The 23082-nt window shown below is 44.8% G+C and overlaps 2 protein-coding genes across 4 annotated transcripts in view; both read right to left on the bottom strand.

Annotated features, from left to right (window-relative positions):
- Nucleotides 1-2748, bottom strand: part of LOC119167288 (glucoside xylosyltransferase 1) — a 38758-nt gene extending 36010 nt beyond the window's left edge. The window contains exon 1 of one of the 3 annotated variants that reach the window (XM_075866756.1): nt 2389-2748. In XM_075866756.1, the coding sequence (XP_075722871.1) occupies nt 2389-2394 (6 nt within the window). In that variant the 5' untranslated portion in view covers nt 2395-2748. Of the gene's footprint in view, nt 1-170; nt 425-2388 lie in introns of those variants that run through there. The other 2 variants (XM_075866759.1, XM_075866757.1) reach the window with 2 other exon arrangements.
- Nucleotides 2749-9948: 7200 nt separating this feature from the next.
- The window catches only part of LOC119168421 (endothelin-converting enzyme 1), a 21184-nt gene continuing 8050 nt past the window's right edge, over nt 9949-23082 (bottom strand). The window contains exons 3-7 of the mRNA XM_075867856.1: nt 22905-23080; nt 19896-20949; nt 17294-17725; nt 12904-13086; nt 9949-10186 (exon numbers count right to left, since the gene is read on the bottom strand). Of these exons, the coding sequence (XP_075723971.1) occupies nt 9998-10186; nt 12904-13086; nt 17294-17725; nt 19896-20949; nt 22905-23080 (2034 nt within the window). The 3' untranslated portion in view covers nt 9949-9997. The remainder of the gene's footprint in view (nt 10187-12903; nt 13087-17293; nt 17726-19895; nt 20950-22904; nt 23081-23082) is intronic.

Here is a 23082-nt window from a genome sequence, read left to right as displayed (position 1 = left end):
AGCCCTCCGCTGTGGCTTCTCTCATAGACATATCGTGGTTTTCGTACCGTGAAACTTCAGATAATAATACAAAACTCGGCAGCATGTAAGCTGTCCTTACATGCTCCTAAGTCTTCTTAAAAACAAAAAAAAGGTACTCCAGCTGCTCTTTCAACTGGTGAAACACTCACCATGTTTAAGAAAACGTGAAGTAAGGTCGTCAGTCGTCGAGACCCCGATCTGCAGATCTGATGCGTCAGCTTTTCTAGATGTGCTACGATGTATACTTCTCGGCACTATCGACTGTACACCTGTTGGCTGCACAATACACTGCGCTGCTTTTTTCACGCACGCAGGCTACTAAAAAAACACTGATCCGGAAATATTCTGATGTGACCGCTAAAGGTTGCTTGGGTCACGTAGTCTTCAAAATGAACTTTCTTGTTAAAGCCCTAGATTGTCTCACCCGCACACTATGTAGCACAAAGACTAAATGAGAATGTTGCTCTTTTTATGGCTGCAAAAAGAGAGAAAGAGGAAGGAAAGGACTAAGCGTACACCTGCCTAGTCGGAGCTATTCACTTTCGATTTGTTTTGAAGTAGCACGGCGTAAACGCTGAAAAAGGTCATAAACGACTTTATCGGAGCCCAGCTGGGCGTCATGCGAATTTGTACTACGAAGCTTTCACCCTCGAGTCACTGCGGATGTTTGGCGGCTCAGACAATTATGCGAGACTCCGTTACCCTACAATAAAGTGGGATTGATTTGATTTATATGTGGGGTTTAACGTCCCAAAACCACCATATGATTATGAAAGACGCTGTAGTGGAGGGCTCCGGAAATTTCGACCACCTGGGGTTCTTTAACGTGCACCCAAATCTGAGCACACGTGCCTACATTATTTCCGCCTCCATCGGAATTGCAGCCGCCGCAGCCGGGATTCGAACCCGCAACCTGCGGTGCAAGATAGTGGAAGCGTTCGTTACTAATTCAATGGACAAAACAATACGCCATAGACTGGCGTCATTACGCGATAATGAAATCGTGAGGCATCATTCTTGAAGGCGTAATCATCGCTTAATGTAATGCTTAACATAAGGATGTCATCCAGAGACATTTTGCTTTATGATGCCACTTCTCCACGTATCGTGACGTCACCATACAGCCGCATGCGCTCTAGCTCCATCGAACATTGACTTCGCATTTCGCGCTGCATAAAAATTGTAGTGGCGGTATTCAACACAGGCTCTCTGGTGGAATTACGCTTAAGGGCAATCAATCTCCAAGTGCAGATGGTAGCTGTGCAATACAGCATCTAGCATCGACCCCTGTTCTCCATCACCGTAACCGAGTGAACGACGCAACTAGTTAAACACCTTTTGGCACACTCGTCTCAAGTCACGAAAAGCTTTCCTTAACATGCCGATGCAGTCTGGATAACTCCGAAATTTTTGCCTCTGAATACAAATACTTTCACTGGTACAGCCGCGGCCACGTCTATGTAGAGCACGCGAGGAGCCAGTTCTCGCTCTGTGGGACGAAATCTCGAGACAGTTTCAGGTTCTGATGTGGTCAGTCTGACCGCTAGGCTGCACAAACTTCTGACACAGCACTTCAGAGCACGAAACTGCTTCAAGGTTTCGCGCCGCGGAGCGAAAACCGGCTTCTTGCGCGCTCTACACAGACGTGGCCGCGGCTGTACATCACATCATGGTACAGAATGAATGGCCGAGTGGACCAACACAAGAGGACAGGGCGCTAACTTCCAACTGGCGGAAACATGATCCGTCCCCTTGTGTCTGTCTGCTCGACCATTTGTTCTTTACCGCTGCGCGTTATACCGTTTCAAGAACGAATAACCACCTCACGCAACTTTCAACACTTGTGAATAAAAATAATGAACGAATAAGTAAAGAAAACAAAACAATATGTTAAACAGTTCTCCACAAATGAAACTCGAGTCACCGCAAATAAGAACTTCGAAATGCAAAGCAATATGAAAGAAAACAGAAAATACATGAAAAAAATTGCTTATTCATTGCTATACGCGCATGTCGCTACCAATCTCATTGCCTGATTACATGGCAAAACGAGAACACAAGTCCAGCTGCTCTCGCATTTAGTCTTAGGTATCATGGCCATAGTCAGCATTTCTTCAATTCTGTCATTTTTTCCAAGTGAGACATGCAAAAAAATTTTGAGAGACTTATGCAATGTTTTAGGCTCGTGGCGTATCCACATTCTTTAGACGCGCCTAAAGAAAACTACAAAGGCAACGGTAGTGCATGATCTTTCCAGAAACTTACAACGTTGAAGAATACACAACGTCGCCGAGAACACCTGCGATTCGTCATGTAAATACCACTTTTTCATTCCCAGAGTACAGGAAAGTGAAATGCTATACATACCTTCATCGAGTCGTCAGTCACAGGTGTGATCGCATTAACCCATCAAATACGGACTAGATATATGTCTCTACTGAGCTTATTTCGAAAGTAACCAGTGTCGCCAACCGTGGAGGTGGCATCCCTCGAGCACCGATTCGTCATTCATTGCTGCGCTTCCGCGAAAGTGCTATTCATTTAATCTTCTTTTCGGCGGAGAAGTCGATGTGGGACGAGTGGATGCTTTTGCAGCTGTGTGCGTTTCTTGGTGCTGAATGCCCACAGAATGAACGAAAAGGACATGAGTGCTAACGCTCTGTTTCTCAAGTCAGGGACGGAATACATCAATGCGACTGGCGGTCGTATGCTGTCGACGTCTCACTGTCTCGGCTTAACGCCGGTAAAGTAACATATAGCACAGCCATCTCTGGCATAATGAACAACAAGTCAAGTTAAGTTAAGATCCTTGACGATGTGGCGCACACCTACGCTGAGGAATTGGCCAAGAATAAAGCATTGCTTGCATACTTGTGCCTTTGTTTCTCTTGTACCCCCTACAGGGTATTGGCCATTCAATCAGCGCTTATTATATTGAGCATGAAATTTCAAACTTAGGAAAAATGAATAAAACAGATATCTAGAGAATATGAAAGTAACAATCTTATAGTCACGTACAATTAAAGTACATACAGCTATTTAACCATTCTAGTGGAGAAATAATACCCCTGTCACACGTGGCAATTTTAGGGCACTTTGAGCGACTGTACCTATACGCTCACGAAGTGTCATTTTTGGCGGTTCGCTGCTACACAAGAAAGCGAAGTGTATACTTTGTAAATGATGACAGTGGCGATTAACAGATTTGTAGCAAAACGTATGTTTGCTATTTTTGCGCCTGTGTCTCATCGTTAGACTACGTTGTCTTCGTGGAAGTAGCACCTGTGGCACATTCCATCTTAAATGACTAGAAAACAACTCACACATCTGCATTGCAGATGCACCTGGAAGTAAACAACGCGACGGACGCAGCCATTGCTGTGCATGTGCTGCCGCATTCCCCAAGCGGACGTGGCCGCAAACAGCCCGACGTTGAAAGTAGCGACGGTGTTGTATTTTATGATTTTTTAAAAACAGTATCCATCATAACAAAAACAATGGTTGAAATATAGTATGAGCGCCACTTTATGCAAAAGCGTCTTCATGTACAAGTCAAGTCACTGGTACCGAGGCTACACACTTCATCGCAGCTGTCGTTGTGAAGTGGGGTTGAAAAACGCACTTGCCGGCAAGTGTAGTTTGCAGCGAGTGATACTAAACTTGCTCGTGTGACAGCGCACAAATGACACTCGCGACTAAATGTACTCGATCAAAGTGCACTTAAGTTGCTACGTGGGACAGAGTTGTAAGACACAAAACCCGTTTGCTGGGCCGGTTTTTCTTATTGTACTTCGTCCTTCTCTTCTACACGCTAGCTCAGCTAGCGCCAGTGCCTGGGCGCCATGATTGGTTCATTTCACTCGGCCACCCTGCAAGTGTGTCATTCTGTCAGCAGTGCTTTGTCTGTAGTCGTCATGGGCAATTCATCGTCACCTGTAACAACCATATCTGGTGGTCAGCATTTGCTGTTTCTCGGTGGTCGGTCTTTCAAGCGTTGCAGCCTACCTGGATGCTCTTGCGCAGAGAACTCTGGAGGGCTGCTTGCGCTGTAGCGCTGAGGTCGATTTTGTGTCGATAGGAATTGCTGTGATGGCAGCTGATCTCGTCCAACTGACGGACATTTCGGGGTTGACATTGGCTTTGTGCCAATGGTAAACCTCGGCCACGAAGCGACGTCACTTCAGCTATCAACAATGAATCGGGTGATTGGCCATGGACGAGTCGCGGAGAAAACGGGGCACGCGCCATATAAAGAGGAGCGTACTAGAGCCGCATCCGAGTAGCCAACAAAGCTGACAAGTCTCCTAAGTGTGCGTTTACCACATGTTTCTTGAGAATGTGAGGCTGCTTCTTGCTGTACTTGAGCTTATGTTTTCCGATATTTGTTTCTTCCATACTGTGGCGTGTCATGACAGCGGCCTAATTGGTGCCTGTTGCGAAAATCTTCTCTCATTTGTTCGTAGCCTATAGTGCAAAGCGATAGATGGAGCATTGAGTAGGTAACTGCTCTAGAAGCCGAGCAAGTGGTTCTAGCATGTCGGCGAGCACGGCAGTGGATGCGATGGGTTCTTCAAGTGCATGCTCTGGAGGCAGGCGAAGCACAACAGGAGGAGACATCTGTGCGTGTTCTTGCTACGTCGAAGTTGGGGTCATTTCCGAAGTCATTTCCAAAGTCACCAGTCATTTCCGAAGCTCCGACAAGGCGTTGCGGGTGCCGAGAGCGTTAATCGTTTCGATCCACAGGATGGCATTGTCCTGGAATCGACGGAATTCTGGTAGTTCCGATGCAACCACTGATGGTAATGTGGAAATTAAGGAGCCGGTAGTCCAAAAGGCGAAATGGTCTAGCTCCGAAGACAGCAAGGACGTCGCCCGCATAACGTCAGAGAGTAGGTGAGTGGAAAGCTGGAGGAACCAGGAGCGACAGCTGCGGAGGTAGCGGGGTCCTGGTAATCACGCTGGTGGTTGAGAATCCGCAGTTCGAAGACATCAAGCTCTGAATTTGTTGGGCCTGGCGCGCGCTTTCGCTGATGATATTAGCAGCGTCGTCGTGTGAGCCACCTGGAGAACCCTTGCCTGCGGCCACAGAATGTCATCGCCGAAATCAGCGAAGCGATGTCATTAATCAGGGAAGTGTGGTGAAAGTACTATGAGATACAAAGTATCGGTTTGAACGCCTTCCCGGGATGGTGCTTGTAGCGCAGGCAGGAAAGCGGGTGACGAGGAGGCTTGGACGCAATTTTTGTCAAACGATGGTGACTGTGTCACGGGATCCATGAGACAGGGCGCGCTTATCGCGTTCCCACAGAAGATAAGCCCCTGTGATGTCTTGTTGCGAAGTCGTATCGCGGCATTGGTGAAGGCAAGTTAAGCCGACGAGGTGACCTGGACACCTTCCCCAGATGGCGTCCGTAGCGCCGGCAGCTAAGCGGTGGACGAGGAGGTTTGGACGCCGTCCCTGACGAACCGCGCTTCCTGTGCCGGCAGACTTGTGGTTTCCATATTCTAGGAAGTAAAGGTGCCGTTCCAGGATTCGTGACGTTCTTGGAAGCTGTACGAGTACAGGTGGCTTCTGCTGCGAGGTTAAGGTGTCGTACTGCCAAAATGGTTGATTGGGCGAGTTGGTGATACATGACTAATTATGAAATGGAAGCGCACAACGTAGAAGCAGACGGAAGCGCTTGTCCCTGTCTTTCCGTCTGCTTCTACGTTGTGCGCTTCCATTTCATAATTTGTCGTACTGCGCCATTGTAGTGAAGAAATAAGACACAACACTCGTTTGATAGTTGTTGTTGTTGTTGCTGTTGTTGTTGTTGTTGTTCTCCTATTGTTATTTGCGCATACCCACTGTGGGGGATTGGCCAAGAATCGAGTGGCATTAAAATTTACTGTTCAGATTTAGAATGATGGAGGTATAACAGTTCATGTTCTTGTTGACCTTCACTTGTGGTTCGTACCCACTGTGGGGAATTGGCCAATAATTGAGTGGTCTTATAAATTATTATTTGATTTTTTAGCAAAGGAACTGACGAATTCAAAACGTTACAAATTTGAAAATGAAATTTTGATGATCACTGACTTGTAATTACTATAAAGTTTTTGTATTAGTAATAGATAACCTAGATCGAAACCTAGCTTAAAAAAAAGGCCGGTTGATCTTATTCTACTTCGTCTTTCTCTTCTTCACGCTAGCTGAGCTCGCGCCGGTGCCTGGGCGCCGCGCTTGCTTTCTTACACCATTTATTATCACAAAGAAAATCATTTATTATCCCAAAAGTAAGGTGACCATATAATTGAGCTGGTAACCTAATTGTCATGAATTCCTTAAGTAAAGAATATCTACAAAACTCTGATTCATTAACAAAAACGGCTTCAGGTACAAGGGACATTGCAGGGATATTTAGGGACCTCCGCGCGAGTGTGTCCGCCATTTCGTTTATAAAATCACCTTCTGGTGGTATTGAAGGAGCTCACTGGTCCAGTTGGTTAGGGAGGCAATCGCTGGGCTGATTCTATGGGCGGACTTGTCGGCTTCCGAAACGCACCATGAAAGCACGGACAATTTAGAATTGGTTCCTCTTAGTGCTCCAGCGAACGCCGGCTGTGGTCCAAAGAACGAGGCGGAGCCGAGAGTTGATAGCATTACCAAAAAGATATTCTCAGGTAAGGCAGAACCAACAACACACAAACGTGAACACTCAGCAATAATCCATTACAATACGTCAACAGTGACAAGATACTCAAACAACAGGCTACTGAACACAACAACATACACTCAGAACAACCAGCGCAAACAACACGAGCTAGAATTCGATCTCATACAATACCTAACCAATACAATAATAGACTAAAATGCTCGTCAAACGTGTTCAGCCCAAAGTTCTTGGAAAGAAAGCTTGAAGGTTTCTATTCGAGGAAACACTCTTGAAGGAAATGCTTCTCTTCAAGGAAATGTTTCTCTTCGAGGAAACAAGGAGCGCATATATATGTGCACCCACTCTTTCCTTTTTAAGCACGGGAATTATTTTTACGATTCTCCAATATGCTGCACTCCAGCCAATTCCAAGTGAATGGTTGACAAGATCAAAGAGGTCCTGAGGAGACATATCAAATAGACTTTTAGCATGCATGCCGTAGTTTCATCTGGACCGGGAGCTGAAGTGGGGAGTGACTGAACAACATGGTCAAGTTATTGTATAGTTACGCTTACAAAATCAACCACAAAGCAAGGTTTGGGAAAGAATAATTGTGATTAAGATGTAAAGCGCTCCTGTAATCCCAATGTGATTCCATCTAAGAGATCTGCTAATCTTTTAGTGGTCAGCACAATGAACTCTATGTTCGTGAATGAATAAAGTACCTTGTAGGACTTTAGAAATCTAAAGAGGTATTTGTTGCTGCTTCTGGAAAGAATCGCACAGTGGTTTCTTTCGTGTCGAGATTTCCCCATGGAAACAGTTCTTTTAAAAACTGTGTTAGTGTACTTGTAATTGTTCCAACTAGTAGGACACTGGTTGATAAAGTTTTTTATCGTGCGGCTTTTCTTCGCCTCTACTCTCGTTGGCAATCAGAATCCCGTCAGACACAAGTTTACTTCTCGCTGAAGCTTAAGTGAACTGGAAGTTTTTCATAGTGCATTTTAACACCAAAAAACTGAGGCGCATGGCTTTAACATCATTTTCTGAGTTATTCAAAGAGGACAAAGCTGACTGCAAACGTTTCTGAATTGTTTACAAAAGTGTGATTCTACAATCAATACTTGACTTAGATCACTATTATTTGGAGTATCAACCACTGCCCAAGAAGAGATCAGAAGGCTTGAGCTAGCAAATGACAAGTCTAAGACCGATCTCGCATTACCTCGTATAAATGAAGCTACTCGAGAATCAAGGCACATACACTGTTTTTACTGATCAAGTTCCACAGACGTTTAGCTGACGCATCTATACGTGATCTCCAAGTTACATGGTGCGAGTTAAAATCGCCCATGAATAACGCGTTAGGTCTGCAGAAAGTACGCATAGAGTCCAGAGTGCCTTCCTCTTGTACGCAAGCCGTCAAATAGCAGTTTACATAAGTTATTGGCACACAGCCTTAAAGTACAAGTTCTAAAACTCAGACTTCGTGATCAAAAGATTTTGCCCGTAAAAAACGTTCACCTTATGACAAAATTCGGATGAGATAAAAAACGCTATTACCCTCCCTCGTGCATTCAGACAAATTGAAGTAACAATTAAGAGACTTGTTAGTTCGCACTCATCCTCTGTATACTTCTGCGTGTACTTAGTGCTTCATTTGTGTTTAAGCAGCACGTTAAGTGTAGAGCTGCATACGGCATTTTGCACTGGCCCTATTTGTGTTGCTCATGTGCGTCCTTTGTGCTTGAGCAGCCACTTACGTTTGGATCCGCCCACCGTTCTTTGCTAAGGGGGCTTAAAATTTGCAAAATACCTCAAGCAGCACTTTTACCCTGCAGCAATACCAGCCGAATCAGGAAATGCTCAAGGAATCTGCCACTATTAAAAATGCCACACTTCCGGGACCAAGAACCATACGTATGCGCTTCTTTCGACCCCAAGTTCGACATTAATATTTCCCGCTTTCGTCCCTAGCGACTTCCACCTCGACCTTTATATATGAATTGGGATATAATAGGGGTTCTTTTTTTCAGCTGTCGAGCCTACATCTGCGTGTTCTAATTAGACTTTGCTGCATCAATATTGCATGTACGTTTAACTGACACTGAGTTCTTATCACTTTTACGAGATGAAGCCACTGATTTTGCGTAACTTGATTTGAACAGATTGCAAATGGTCTGACTCACTCTGCCCTTGAGCACGCTAACTTATTGCGCATGTTCATTCACACAAATGTTCAATAAATGCTCAAAGATCTTGCACTAGTGACATTGTGTCTTCGAATGTCTGCAATTGTTTACGTCATGCCAATTACACCCTACATAGCATTTCAATTCGCTCCACTATATCACTTGGTTGCTTTCGTCCCCGTAGAAAGAAACAATTCTTCACAACGATGCAGGCATACTGAAACGTGAGATACAAAAAAAGCATTACTAAAAAAGAGACCTGCGAGCCCTGTGTAAAGAAAAAACTTTATGCGAACAATCGCATCACAGAATTGTACTTAGACATAGTAGTGAGTGAAACCAAACCTTAATACTGTGCTGGTAAATAAGTGGCATTAAAACGTATGAAACAACCAAAATGTCTAGGGTGCATTTCGTTTGAAACAAAGTCTAAAAAAAAAATTGCCCGCAGCTTCCCTCGGGGGAACACTGAGGAGGATGCGGACCATATAATTGGTTAACGGGGTGTTAAAGTGCGACTTACTTGGGTCGATGGCTAAATTGGTTAACGTGGTTGTGAAATGGGGTGTTAAATTGCGACTTACTTGGGTCGATGGCTAAATTGGTTAACGTGGTTGTAGGAGGGGGTGTTAAATGAGTGAACACGTACACACGTATGCGAAAGGGCGGCGCTGGTCGAAGGGACGTCGATCATTGTGTTTGTGGATTCGTTGGAATTCATTTCACCGCGACCTTGGACGTCGACGTGCCGTACAAACCAACCGACGAGCGGCAACTGAGCGAGCGAGCGCCGACCTTGAGTCAGCGCTCGCTCGCTCAGTTGCCGACGGCGATACAGCACGACGGCGCATGCACTGTCAGCTGTTGAATGTTCTCGAAGCGCGACGCCACATGCGCGTCCACTGGAGAATCAGGAGAATTGTAGATGTCGAACGCGGTGTGTAGAGGAGGAAGGGATGCACAGATGGTGGAAGAGTGGGCGACGGCGCGACGGCGCATGCGCGCGCGTCAGCTGTCGAATGTTCGAGAAGCGGTGCGGACGGCGCACTACAAGGCGCGAGTATAAGATGCTCCGCATCTAAAAGATTCAGCCTCTGTAAAAGTTGAGCACGCCACCAGATTTATGTCTTGACTAAACGTCTCGCACGTTCAGTCGTAAAATGAGCATTTTTCAGCCGGATTCATCTTGGAGCCCGCTGGACAGCTGAAGGCTTGGGCAAATGGTGCGAAGTTCATCATCGCCTTGTTGCAATCTCCGCCGTAGAGGTTGTCAGCGGGTGTCTTGGAGCAACTCGACAGGCAGGCAGTAATGAAGAATACCTTCTCCTCAGTCAATTCCTGCGAAATGGTGTGACACGTGTTTATTATTGCAACAGCCACGTAAATATTACAGTAGCCACAATGTAAACATTTTGCAGCCGTGTGAAAAGTTATAAATTGCAGTTTTATCGATGAAGCATTATTAACCCTACGAAAGTTTGCAAATTACCTGCACTGTTCGCAATGAAGACCTCTACTTTGAAAGAATAATATATTGGAGCAGTTCTGCTGATAACTTGCGTGCCAAGGACAATGAGCAATGAAACATTTACCCGAGTGTTTTTGGCTGCTGTGAAATTCCTCCAAATAGGGTAATTGTGAAAGTACAGAGCAAGATCTGAATACTTCGAAGATGCAATCAAACACAAAACTTTTCCCTAAACACATCCACAATGACTACGTTTCACTCTCAAGTAACGCAAGAACCTTCGCCAAGGCATAGGCAGCGCGGGAATTTCTTTAAATGTCTTAAAAAAGAAGGAAAGGCACGAAATGCACCATTAAGCCACCACCTTTACTTCGCATGAAGAAAGCATTTGATAGAATATTTTGAGCTAGATTTCTTCAAGTATATTAATATATGCTTCTTCGATGCGCCTACTTCGCAGTGCCAGCATGTCTGCTAATGTCTCGACTGAACTAAATGCATTCTCGTAATCTACGAAGGTCATATACTGGAGTTAGTAGTATTCCGCACATTTCTCTAGCTCCTGGTTTATAGTACGACTGTGGTCTATTGTTGACTACCCTTTACTACTACTTGGTTGACTACCCTGACTACCCTACTTGGTCTTTTCGTTAAACTCGTCGTAGTTTTATTAGCTATCATTTTTCTGTAAACAGCTTATATACGACCGACAGTCAGCCCACCAGCTTGTTATTTTACTTTCAGTTCTTTACTTACAGTTTTGCATAGAATAAGGTAATATTAGCCTTCTTCGAAGGTTCCGGTACCCAACTTCATTAAGAGACACTTTGTATACAGGATGGCTTGTTCGCCTGAGACAATCTTTCCGCCGTCTTTCAAAAAAATATATGTTACCTAATCCCCACCATGACGATTTACATTCCCTTCAAGGCTTTCTCTAATTTTTTCTACAGTTACTGGTGGCATGTCCGGTTCCTCTGAACTACTACTACTTAAGCTATCTTCCTGCCTGTCCCGGCTGTTGTACAAATCTGTAGGTCTCCTCCGCGACTTGAACTATGCCGATATATGTAGCGATTTTGCCTTTGTGTTTTCGTGAATATATCTAGTTTTTGACGATTCCCAGTTTTGTCTGCACAGCTTTGAGACATCGCCCTTTATTAAGGGCATGTTCAATGCTATTCATATTATATACTTTCTTACGTCTCCTACTTTACGCTTATTATTGAACTTCGCAAGTTCTGCGAGTTTTGTTTGTCTGTTGTGTTTCAAGCTATCATGCTTCACGTTTCTTAATGAGGTTCCTCAGTCTCCTGGGTGAGCTCCTCAGTGTCATGTTAAATGGCGGTACCACCGACTTCCATTGCACACTCCTAAATGATACTAGTCAGTATCATTCATTGCATCGACGCTGAAGATGACATCAGCGGTTATAACGTAGTAGCTATTATCAAGCGAGACCCTAAGTTCCTGTCCTTTCCATCTCAGCGCAAGCGCATTAAGTGGCTTGTCGCGTATTACTTTTTACCATACACTACTTCTTACGTAGAAAGACCGCGTAGACGTAAGTTATCGGCTAGGATCTCTTCAACACCGCATAGCGTGAGTACATTAGGTGGCATTCGTTACCTAACAAAATTATGAGCCCTAAGAGTATTGTGGATGGTACACTGATACACTTCACCACAATAATTAATGCGTGGGCATGTGGCGCTTTTGTACAATATATGTGATAAATACGATAACTCAGGTGCATATTTCGTGCATAAGCGTGTTGAGTTACGTTAGCGTTCTTACGCATCTTAGATGACGAAGAACCGTTTATGTTTATATTAGTGGCACATTTAAATGTTCATTATTCACACATACGCATTAAACAGTGTGTAAACAGACAATTTTTTTGTTACAGATAGGAGCCCAGGTATTTTCAAATGATAATAAATTAATAGTTTGTGACCAGCGTCCACTTATGAGGGCAAAACATATTAGAAATTGTGACAAGGCTTGCCAAAGCATATGCTGGAATACTTTCAAATGCTGTTTTTTTTTGCCGTCTTGATTTTGCATGCTTCCTTCGTCAAGACGCACTAACAGCTTTATTAACAAACCACCGACGCGCTTCTCTACTGCCTGGTCATTTCGTTTGATCGCAAAACCAATGCCTCGTAGATATTCTCCACTTTCGATATCAAACAACACATGCAGGGCGTCCTGTGAAATTGACCAGAAATTGACCAGCGTAGTTCCTAATTGGAGAATGACCTGTTCGCGGTGTACTACAAAATCATATTCATTAGAGTAAAATATTGTTATCCGCACACTTCGACCGATACCTGCTATCATGTTCCCTGCACGATCAACATCTCTGGCGATATGCTGCATCGTGTTATCTTACTCACTCTAACGTCGTTCCTCTAATGTTGGAGACACTAAAATATTGAGGCGTTGAGAAAAATTCAAATGTATTGGCATAGCTATGATATATATTTTCTAGTCCTGATCTACTGCGCGCATTTGTATTCTATTACTCTAGTAAAAATAGAAGCATGCGTGAGACTAAAAAGGCGGCTTGCGAATATCTGCCCACCTCTGACAATTGGGTGTCGTTGTCTCCTTGGTGCAGCTTAAAAGCTTCGTAGGCCACTTCAATTGCAGGAATCTCAGGAAAGATGCTGGCATTTCCGGGCAGACAACCGAGAACGCGCTCCTCAAAAGTGCCCGGCGCCTTGTCACTCGGTTGTGACGTCATTGTCTCGCCTTGGGAGTCAATCTGCGAGCAGTGCTTACGTTGTAACATATACGCTACAAATAGTGGGCAAGCTTGCAACCAAGTACGTTTACATGTTCATATGAGACATTCTTTTTTTCTCTCAACGTGAAAAGCAGAACCTGCGAAAAATTCAAAGCTCATTGGAAACTACACAAACACGGAGACACTCCAATATACAACAGCCACAAGTGCGAGCAAGTCACAGCTACAGTTTTTGATGAATCGATGCTAGCATCGGTCAGACAAGGCGCAGAATGCCCAGAACGACACAGAAAAGTCACTAAATTTCAGCTTGACTTTAATCCTCGCAAACTATTCATAGGTACTTCCAGTGCACACACTCAAGTGCCAAGTCACTGAGAAGTGTCAGAAAAACAAACCGCCATCTATTATGCCGCCCTTCCGTATGCTATTTGTTTCAATACATAATTCATTAGAAGTCTAAGTGTTGTGTTGTGTCGTACTGTGTAGTCCTGCGTGTAGGCTAGTATTATAAAAGGACTGTACAAATATTTTGAGCGAAGGGGGGGGGGACTTCCCAAAACCACAAATTTGAATATAAGAGACGGCGTCGTTCAGGGATCTGTATTTCGACTACATCGGTTGTTTTAAGTGTTCCCAAAACTCAATACAAGGGCCTCAAGCATTTCATCCGACATCGAAGATAACGTGCTAATCATGACACCCATGCCACGTAAAGTAATATTTGCCCTCCGTAGTCTCGGGGCACTAATGGTCATTTAATTAGAAAATGCACACCAAAACCGGTTTTATGGCACATTATTTCGTGATAAAAATAAATGTCAGTAAAATGAAAGAAGTGGTGAATTCAAGGGCAGTATTTTTTTTCTTAGACACAAGGAATATTGTGAACTAGCAGACAACAGCGGGAAGCAAAGTATAAGAGATGTTAGTAGTAAATTGTAGTGTACATGTGAAGAAACAGAAGGAAACTTGTCGCCGTCGGGGATGGTCTCTGCCACGGGCAAGGTATCCTTTCATCCGCTTTTTTTCTCTTCATGGTGACATTAAAATAAGTGATAATATTATTCCCTATGCTTTACTTGGCATTATTGCATGGTAGTTCTCGTTTATAAATGTCAGGTAGCCACATGAAAATCACGACATGAATGTCGTCGAGGGCTTAAGTTAAAAATGCCCTGCTCACGGTATACGCTCACATGCGTTTCGCTGGCTTTACACTCTAAAATAGGTGCTGGACAACATAGTCGTATTGACGGGGACGAAGGGAGCCGACTGTAGATTGAAGGTGAAACTGTTTATTTGGGCCGAACTTGCGGCCGACAAACGAAAAGTAAGATTACAACGATACACACCGGCGCTGATAGCGGCGAACGGAGCGTCGGCCGTCCACTAACTGACAAGCGTTGAAGCGCGTCGACATTTATACACGTGCCGTCGAATGTCCTAGCATTATCGCTAGCGATAACGTTAGTTTAAGATAATCTGTAATCTTCACGAAGTGGGCGCGCTAATCTTAACTAAATGACCTACTACAGACTCGAAGCTTTCTCTAACACTGTAGGCGCACGCATCACGCTGAGGATTACGTACAGTGTAGCGGGGTGATGAAAAAACTTGAGGAAGGAGCTTGGCAGTATCACAAACGTAAATGACGGTGGCAACACGAAGATCGTCACTTACATGGCATGCCCAGCATGATTTACATACAATGGTGCCAAAGTCTTTTCGGTCATTCAATTAAATGGATATATATCAAAATTAGAATGGCCAGATGTGTGTGTGACGAAAAAGAAATATATCTCCGTAAAGGGTACCTTGGGAAGCATGCGAAGCAGATTATGAATTGACTTCCGTAAAGTTAGCGCGAAAGTTGCCTTTTATTTACACATCACCACAGTAGATGACTTCTTAAGTTCAGGGTTTCGTTTCCTCTCGAGTGTAACGGCCCAGTGGTCCGTAATGTGTAGAGTCACGCAATTAACGGATTGCCTTGCTTCAACCATATCGCTGCTTTTGCCACTGACTCGCGTTGCAGTAGCTTAGAAGTGTGGCAGCTTGCGCTAGTTGGTATGGCATGACGATAGTTATAGCGCGAGAACAAAACGACGACACAGAGACAAGACATGTCTTTCGTGTCCTTCTTGTCTCTGTGTCGTCGTTTTGTTCTCGCGCTATAACTATCATTGTTGCAGTAGCGCTTCGAAACGAAACGTAAACCAAAGCCGAAGCGAAACGTAAGAGCGCATTTCCACTAGAGAAAAGAAGCGAAAGCGAAAATGCCATAGCCGCAGGAAAAACACGACTGCGCGCGCCGAAGATGTTTACATTCGTCCTGCCCATCTCGCTGCCGCTGACGTCGATACCTCAACAATTATTTCGCTTTAGCCTGCTTTCTCAGAACTAAAGTTTGTGCCGAATTCTAGTTATTCCCGCCAGGCACTGAAAGTAAAGAGCTCGCACATTTTCAAACGCTGTTTCGGGAGATACGCCAGCAGAAGCGACACGAGCAAACGCACCGGCAGCGGTGGCGGCCGATTCAACCGGCTGCACACGAAAGCGAGACACGTTGGGGCATGCCGACTCGCTGCTCCTGCACCGCCTCATTTCAGAGTTCTTGGCGATTGTAATCCAAACGAAGATCTCAATGATCACGTCCTCGTTGAGGCGGTGAAGCTTTGTTGTGCTGCACGGGTACTATGTCATTTGGGCCGATGTGAGCCACCACCGACGCCTTTACCGCCATGTTAATTTTCGGTCGGATGATTAGATCACGTGGTTTGATCTAGCGCTGCCAAAGTCGTGCAGCGGAAACCGTATTCGCTTTCGCGTGACGGAAAAATCAGTCTCAGACTGATTGCTGCGTGCCGGCTGTGCGGCATGATTTTCCGGCCGCTTGGGCGGTGAAACGAGCCGGTTTTCGAAGGTTTAGCCGTTTTCGCTCTGTTCGGGGCCAAGTGTGAACACGCCCTTCGGCTTCGCGCTGTCGCGCCGCTTCGACGTTTGCTTGTCGACGTTGACGTTTCGCTTCGGCTGCGCGATTTCTCGTTGCTTCTTTGGATTCTTGCAGGAGGCGCTTACGGTGTGCTTCTGATTCTCTCAGTCAAAGTTCGGGGTCGGTTTGCCACCGCTGCCGCTTCGCAGCAACGGCTCGAGCCCTCTTCTCCTCAGCAAAAGTGTTAGCATTGCTTCTGGTTGTGCCTCGTGGCGTTCACGCTCGTGTTATCGCGATGAGATTGAGTAGAGCCACGACCGCTCGATCTGTTCTTTAGGGGAGGATCGAGTGGCCGTGGTAGAGCGGAGCCTGCACGGGTCATTTTCATCTCGTGGAGCTGCCGTGGCGCCTCTAGCGGTCTCGTCCGGAAGCTTGGGTCAGCTGTTGGGCATGCGCAGAGGGTGCGTGGGTGGTGCCGAGGGGAAACAGGCTCGACCATAAGCTGCTTCGCATGAATAAATGACAATAAATGACAGGGGGTAACATCATAGTCTTGACATACATGTCACGTACAGCATGACACGCAACGCTCATGGCGTGCTCGCAGCCATTTCACTAGCTTGAAAAGCACTAAATTCGGTAGTACGTGACATGACTATATGCCGAACATAAATGACAGGTCCAAGAATGCAAATAGTGACACACATGTCATGCACGGCACGGTTGACATAACGCACAGTGTACTATGATGGGTTCCCGACTGTTCTGTTTTATATACCAAAATTAATGTGGCAGGACATGAGTGCCTGACGAGCATATGACAAGTGATTTATCACATATACCACAATATGCGCTTTATTAGGGTGACAAATATCAGATTTTATATGCGTGCATGCATCACAAAAGTGCGATATACGTAAACTAAGTGTCATGACATCAATGACTTCATTTTGCTTAACTTCATGACTTCATTTGACTGAAAACCAAACAAGGCAATGTACGCAGCTCCTCGCTCCTGCGTAACATTTGATGAATTATCACACTGCATGGAACTAGCTAAATTGTTAAATATACATTTGAGTGATTTAAGAAAAAAAACCCGTAAAAGGCATAAACTAGTTTGACAACCTGAATGAATTGTTATTGTAGCTAGCTCCGTGTCAGGAGAGACTGGGGACTTGAATGCTGACCTACTATTACTTATGAAAAAGTGTTTGAACATTTGCGCTACTAAAAGTTTTCCCTAAGGCTTCACTGGTTCCTTTGGGTCTCACCCTTGTGCCCCCTCACCTCGACTCCCTCGCTTTCAATGGCGCTGATGAGTGCACGAGAATAGAGGTACAAGAGGCCGCCGTGCAGCATAGCCATGGTGCCGTCTCGATAGTAGAGCGGCGGTGCCAGTGCTCCGATGCAGACAGAGAGGTGGTTGAGTACCTCTATGTAACGGACATATGGCAGATCGTAATTGTCACTGAGTAGCAGCTCTTCTGAAGCCGCATCAGTGCCGAACAGCAGACGCTGTCTGCGATGAGTCTCAATCCAGAACTCGGTGAAAGACGGGGCGTCATCGGGAAAATCTTTGTAAACTTCATCGAGCCGACTCTGAGACAAGAAGGTCTCCGAAGGCCATATGATAGTATGCACATTGCTAAGCTTCTCCAGGGCTCGCTTCTTTATCCTCGAGTCCAACCATGAGGTGGCACCCGTTTTGTTTGCAGCCACCTGCGGTGAAAGAACATCCCGGCGTCCTACATGCAAGTTACGCAGAATTCGTACTCGTGTTCCTTGAGTCACCCAGTGTTACCTCGTTTAAGGGACAGGGTGTCAGCGCGAACTAGCCATTGTTGCCGTAGCGGGGATTTGAAAAGGAAATCCGAATTGAAGCTAATAGGCAAAGTAGTCATGTGGTGTAATTTTATCACCGCACTTGTAGTCTAATAGTACCGTTCATATTACTGAACAATAAATGGAATTTTTATTAGAAAACAGCGTTAAAATACCAGCACTGTTTTTTTTCCATTCTTTGTCGTGAAGCCGCAGGTAATGATATTAGTGACAATTAATTCCCTATGTGCTCGTGCAACTGATGCACCAGGGAAACGATTTTTGTGATATACAAAATAATACTAGAACATTCGAGCCAACCAGTCAGGTGGAACCTTAAATGTCAAGGCAGCTTTTCCATGGAATCCCAGATTTGGTTGAGTAAGCAGGCTACCGTAATACCAGTCGCGCCTAAAACATGGTTGAAGTCTAGCTTCAGTCTAGCTTTTTTTTTGCTGACCTCTGTTTTGTCAAGTCGTCAATAAAACACGCGTTGAGCATCATAATTAAGAACTTGCGCGTAGCATCAGCATTTATGGCAAGAAGCGCATACAATACATGCCAGCCGGGCGTTTGCCATCATGCCTACCACTTAACCGCTCTGTATTCGAAGGTGCGTTCATGCCATTGCTGCCCCTCAAAATAAACTGCATGCACCCGGCGGACAGCTAAATGTGGAAAGCATCTTGTCCTATAATATGGTGGCACAGGATCTCAGGGGGGCTTAGGGAAGAGAGAAGAAGGGTGTACGAAGCCACAAGTATGCACCACTTATGGTGGCGTCATGGTTGCCGGCGCTGAACTTAAAATGAAGTCGCCCAATTAAAAACAATGCTTTGCTCGTTGACGATTACTAGTTATTCTGATGCCTGTGTAAACTGCGAAGCCGCGCACTACCCTCGGTTTTGTCTTTGACGTCCCCATTTCTTATTCGTTGTGGTGGAGGCGCCACTTAGTGCCTGTCATAACTGTGGCACATCCATAAAACTTTCTGTATGTCAGCCAGCAAATTAGGCGAAGAAACAACCACTTCGCCAGTACGCGCATTAGTGGCATTTCTGTGGAACTGTGTGAGGCCGCACATTCCAAAAAGCGCAAAATCACAATTATCCTAAAGTGGGGTAACTTTATACAAAAAAAGCCACTCTCACGGTTTGCCTCGCGGTTACTAGCTGTCTTAAGTAGATATATACCTTTACGATTTCCAGCGTGTCTTTATCTATCCCAAAGTGCTGTTTTCTGTCGAGACTGTCACACACTTTTTTTGTGCATTTTAATTTTCATACCTATACTGTTCTGATTTCCGTGTGCAGCTCAGCAATCATGAGCTGTAACTCGTCCCCTGAGTTACTCGTCAAGGCAATGTCATCAGCGAATCACAGGCTAATAAGGTTACTCTCTATTGATTTGTTGTTTCTAACTCCTCCCAGTATAGGTCCCTGAAGACCTCCTGCAAACAAGCAATGAATAGCGTTGAAAAAGTCCTGTCTTCTCCGCCTTGCACCCTTCTTTATTGGGACACTGTTGGATTCGCCTGCATTACTGCTCATGTCTCGCCTGAGTCAAACGCCATGTTGTAAGCTAAGAAAGCCTTTTATAGGAGCTGGGGGTATTCCGTGTATTTCTCATACTACCTGATTGGTATACATTCATACATTTGATGTACCATTCATTCACACAGACTCTAAATCAACTCTGAGTTTTTGTCCCTTCTTTGCCCCTCCTGCATAATGAACATTATCATCCTAAGCAGCTATCATTTTATTAATGAGATGCACATTTCCATTGAATACACCCTACCCTCGCGGCCACTGTTTGGATAAAACCAGCAAAAAGTATTTGATGCAGTCGTAAATCACGGCACCTAAAAGGAGACAGAAAGTGTTTAGCTGCCGACTCGTATTTTTCTCTCTGAAAGTTATCTATGGCCAACTTTTGCAACATACACTTCAAAAGAAATGACATCATTTCTTCTATCATAACTTTTGGGTTTGTTGAGAGACATAGCGCTGGACAACTTTGACGAAGGAAGACCAGCCTCATACTTTAGCTGTTGTGAAACACCCACCTGCCCAAAGTGTTCTAGGTGTTCGATGATACCTTGCCGTTCCTCAGTCGAAAAATGAGCGACGGAAGCCAAGGCGGCTAGAAGAAGCTTGAAGCTTGGCTCGACTCGTTGAGCGCAAAAACGAGGCCGTGCTTCTTTAGCACGTTCCTCACTACCATACATTATAAGCAGAAAGCTTCTTGGGTAGGCTACTGCTGCGTACGTTTCTACAAAGAGGTATGCCACATGGCGCAGCAGCGCTGTGTCATTGACTCGGCTTAGTATCGTCATGATGCCGTTGAACACAGACAGGTCGCTCACAAGCACCAGTTCGTCCAATGTGACAGGAGGAGTAATTCTCAGAGCGGCATTGAGCATGTCTTTCATGTGCCCCGCAATGAGCAGAGAAGTGACATTGTCAATATCGCCCAGGCGAAACAAGGCCCCCGTGCGAGTTCTGGAAGGACCGGTGGGCGCTAGGGTACTGAAAACGTATTCGAGAATGTCAATTGTTCGTGACATTTCATCGTTGTCTGGCGTACTGCGTGAGTCGTTAGCGAATATTCTAAAGAGTCCAGTGTACACGCTTTCCAAGTGTTTCTTCGGGATCGTCTGCATCAAAGTTTTCCATAGTACAATCTCGTCGTTAGTTCCGAAGAATATACGCCTTTGTACTTTCCCTGGGACAGCTGGTAGAACCCTCAGAGCAAACCAGAGGTCGGCGTTCCAGTTGAAGGAAAGGTCGAACAGGGCCATAGCTGGTGGTACATCTTCGGGCGATTTCTCTGGCCAGAGGATACCCCGGGCATTCATGAATTTTTTTATGATGGCAATTTCGGGCCCCTTTTGCGCCATGCAGCTTTTGAACATAGCATCAACTTTCCTGCCAGCGGAAAAGTGGACCACACCTTTTCTCAGCGTCTCTGGAAACATGTGAAGCCAGTGCAAGCGCATGTCGTTCATCTGGGAGCGTGACTGGTACGCCTCTCCACTACCCGTCCAGCGACCACAGACGTAAGCGCGAAAATCTTCACAGGGGTCTACGTCCTTATCAATCTGAGCTTCTATACGGTCCCTGTAAAGTAAAAGAAGTCAGCAACGTCAGGGGCCACCATTTGCTATGGAAAAACCATCCATTTACTGGCGTTATCGAATTTCTGCCGTGAAAAAAACGTGTTCAGGCTACTATGGGTACTCTGTTAGCGTTGACCACATGCAGATCAACAGCAGAATATCTATAGACTCCAAAAAATGACATAAGCTGGGTCTCCGCACAGCAAAGTAGGTACAGGAGGTGTGCGAGAACAATTTAGCTATATATAGCTGGGTGGTGAGCAAATGTGGTGGCCGATGAGTCCGTAAGTGGGTGCAAAAACTCCACGGAGCCACCCTGCTTTTCAGGAATAGTAAATGTGTAGGGCTAAAGTTGTGGAGAACGAAACAGCACTCCCAAACCTGCCGTCACTCGTACGTGAAAACAGCGCATAGGAGGGAGTGAGTGAAGTGAGTGCAGCACTATACCCGTACATGACGTCCTTTGCAGGCAGGCCTGTTCCACCAATAGGACATACTTATTAAGCGAAGGGCTGGCTGTGTTTGTCACCAGTTAACCATAAATATTCAAGATAAGAATTTAATAGTCTTCAGTAAGTGAAATGTACGCAACAGAAGGTCAGGAGAAGTTAGTCCAGCTGAATAGTTGGTAAACGCTATAAAGAAATTTGCAAGACATGATAGTTTTGTACGACTAAATCTGGTATTGATCATAGGGTGTCTCCTGACACTTGTTTTACACCTTTCATGTTGAGATCTAAAAGGTAAATAGAAGACTACACCCTCGTATATGCCATAAACCCTCGTTTATGCCATTCATGCCATTTATTAGAGAACCTAGTTCATGCATATATGTGGATTCCATTATATACGACGCTAACCAAACGTCGCCAAAGGCTTCACGTTTGTGATGACATATATATCGTCCATGCCACGATAGAGAACATATGAACACTATAGCATTCATGCCATGATCTATCAATTATGCTCGGAGTACCTTAACAACCCGTTACGTTAATTTGTGTCACGTCACACCAAATCAGAAAACAATCCTGAAAGCACCAATACTTTTTAAACATACCATTACATGCATAAGTAAACAAAACCAACTTCAGGTTACGAAAAAGAAGGCAAAATAACATTATTTGTTGTCTTAGCGGCACTGTAGTAAGTACGACATGAATAAATTTCTCATGAATGAATGAGGATGAAAATGAATTAGTAGAGACACTCATATGTATTCATATAACGCGACTTTAGTGTCGTGCCCATTCAATGTTCGGTCTATGTACGTTGTATGCCGTAGTGTTTTTCGTCGCCTCAAAATTAAATTACAAAGGTAAACAAACTTGATATGAATGCCATGAGAGCCACATTATATTGTCATTGATATCACACGTATACTGTCAGCATGAACTGATATTTATGTCATAACCTTTCATTTCTTAGTCACACACTTGCTGTTCATTATGTTTTTGTGGTGTATGTCGAAGAATAGATTGAGCAGCCAAGTTAGACAGATAGATAGATAGATAGATAGATAGATAGATACATATACTCCATCAAAGTGCATTCGGATCGTCCGCAAATACTTTATTTAAAAATGAATGAATGCAGTTTTGAGGCTCGGCATCCTTTGACAACGTGGCTTTTCGGCTATTTGATAATTTGCTTCAATAGGTGCCATAGCTCTTACAGACAAGGACAAAAAAGATACAAGACAAGCGCTAATCTTCAACTTGAAAGGTAGTTCTCTTCCTGTAGTCTGTTTATTGTCCGTGTGTGTTGGTGCTATGCAACTTTGGAATCCCCGTCAATATACTTTAATGGTAATCAAACTCGCCAAACCCATATATTTTTGTTGAGGTTTTAATGCAGTTTGTGTGTTGGACTGGCCTACCATATTCCATGATTTTTGTGACGCACCAGGCTCTAAGCACCTTATTCCGCAGGCGCACTTGTTCGTCTATGTCTTACCTGTGTTCCTGGCAACCTTTCGTGACACAGAACTGAACACGACGCGCCTTTGGCCTCTGATACAGCAGCAGGAAAGTGAATCCGAGGATTACCACAATGATAGGCACTGCCAGCAACATTTTGGTCTCGTACGGAAAGCGGTGTCTCTTGGGGGCCACACTGGCTTGAGATGGTTCCT

This window comes from Rhipicephalus microplus, chromosome 6 (assembly GCF_043290135.1).
Source record: "Rhipicephalus microplus isolate Deutch F79 chromosome 6, USDA_Rmic, whole genome shotgun sequence".
NCBI classification, from domain to species: domain Eukaryota; kingdom Metazoa; phylum Arthropoda; class Arachnida; order Ixodida; family Ixodidae; genus Rhipicephalus; species Rhipicephalus microplus.
This window is presented reverse-complemented; position numbering and strand designations above follow the sequence as displayed.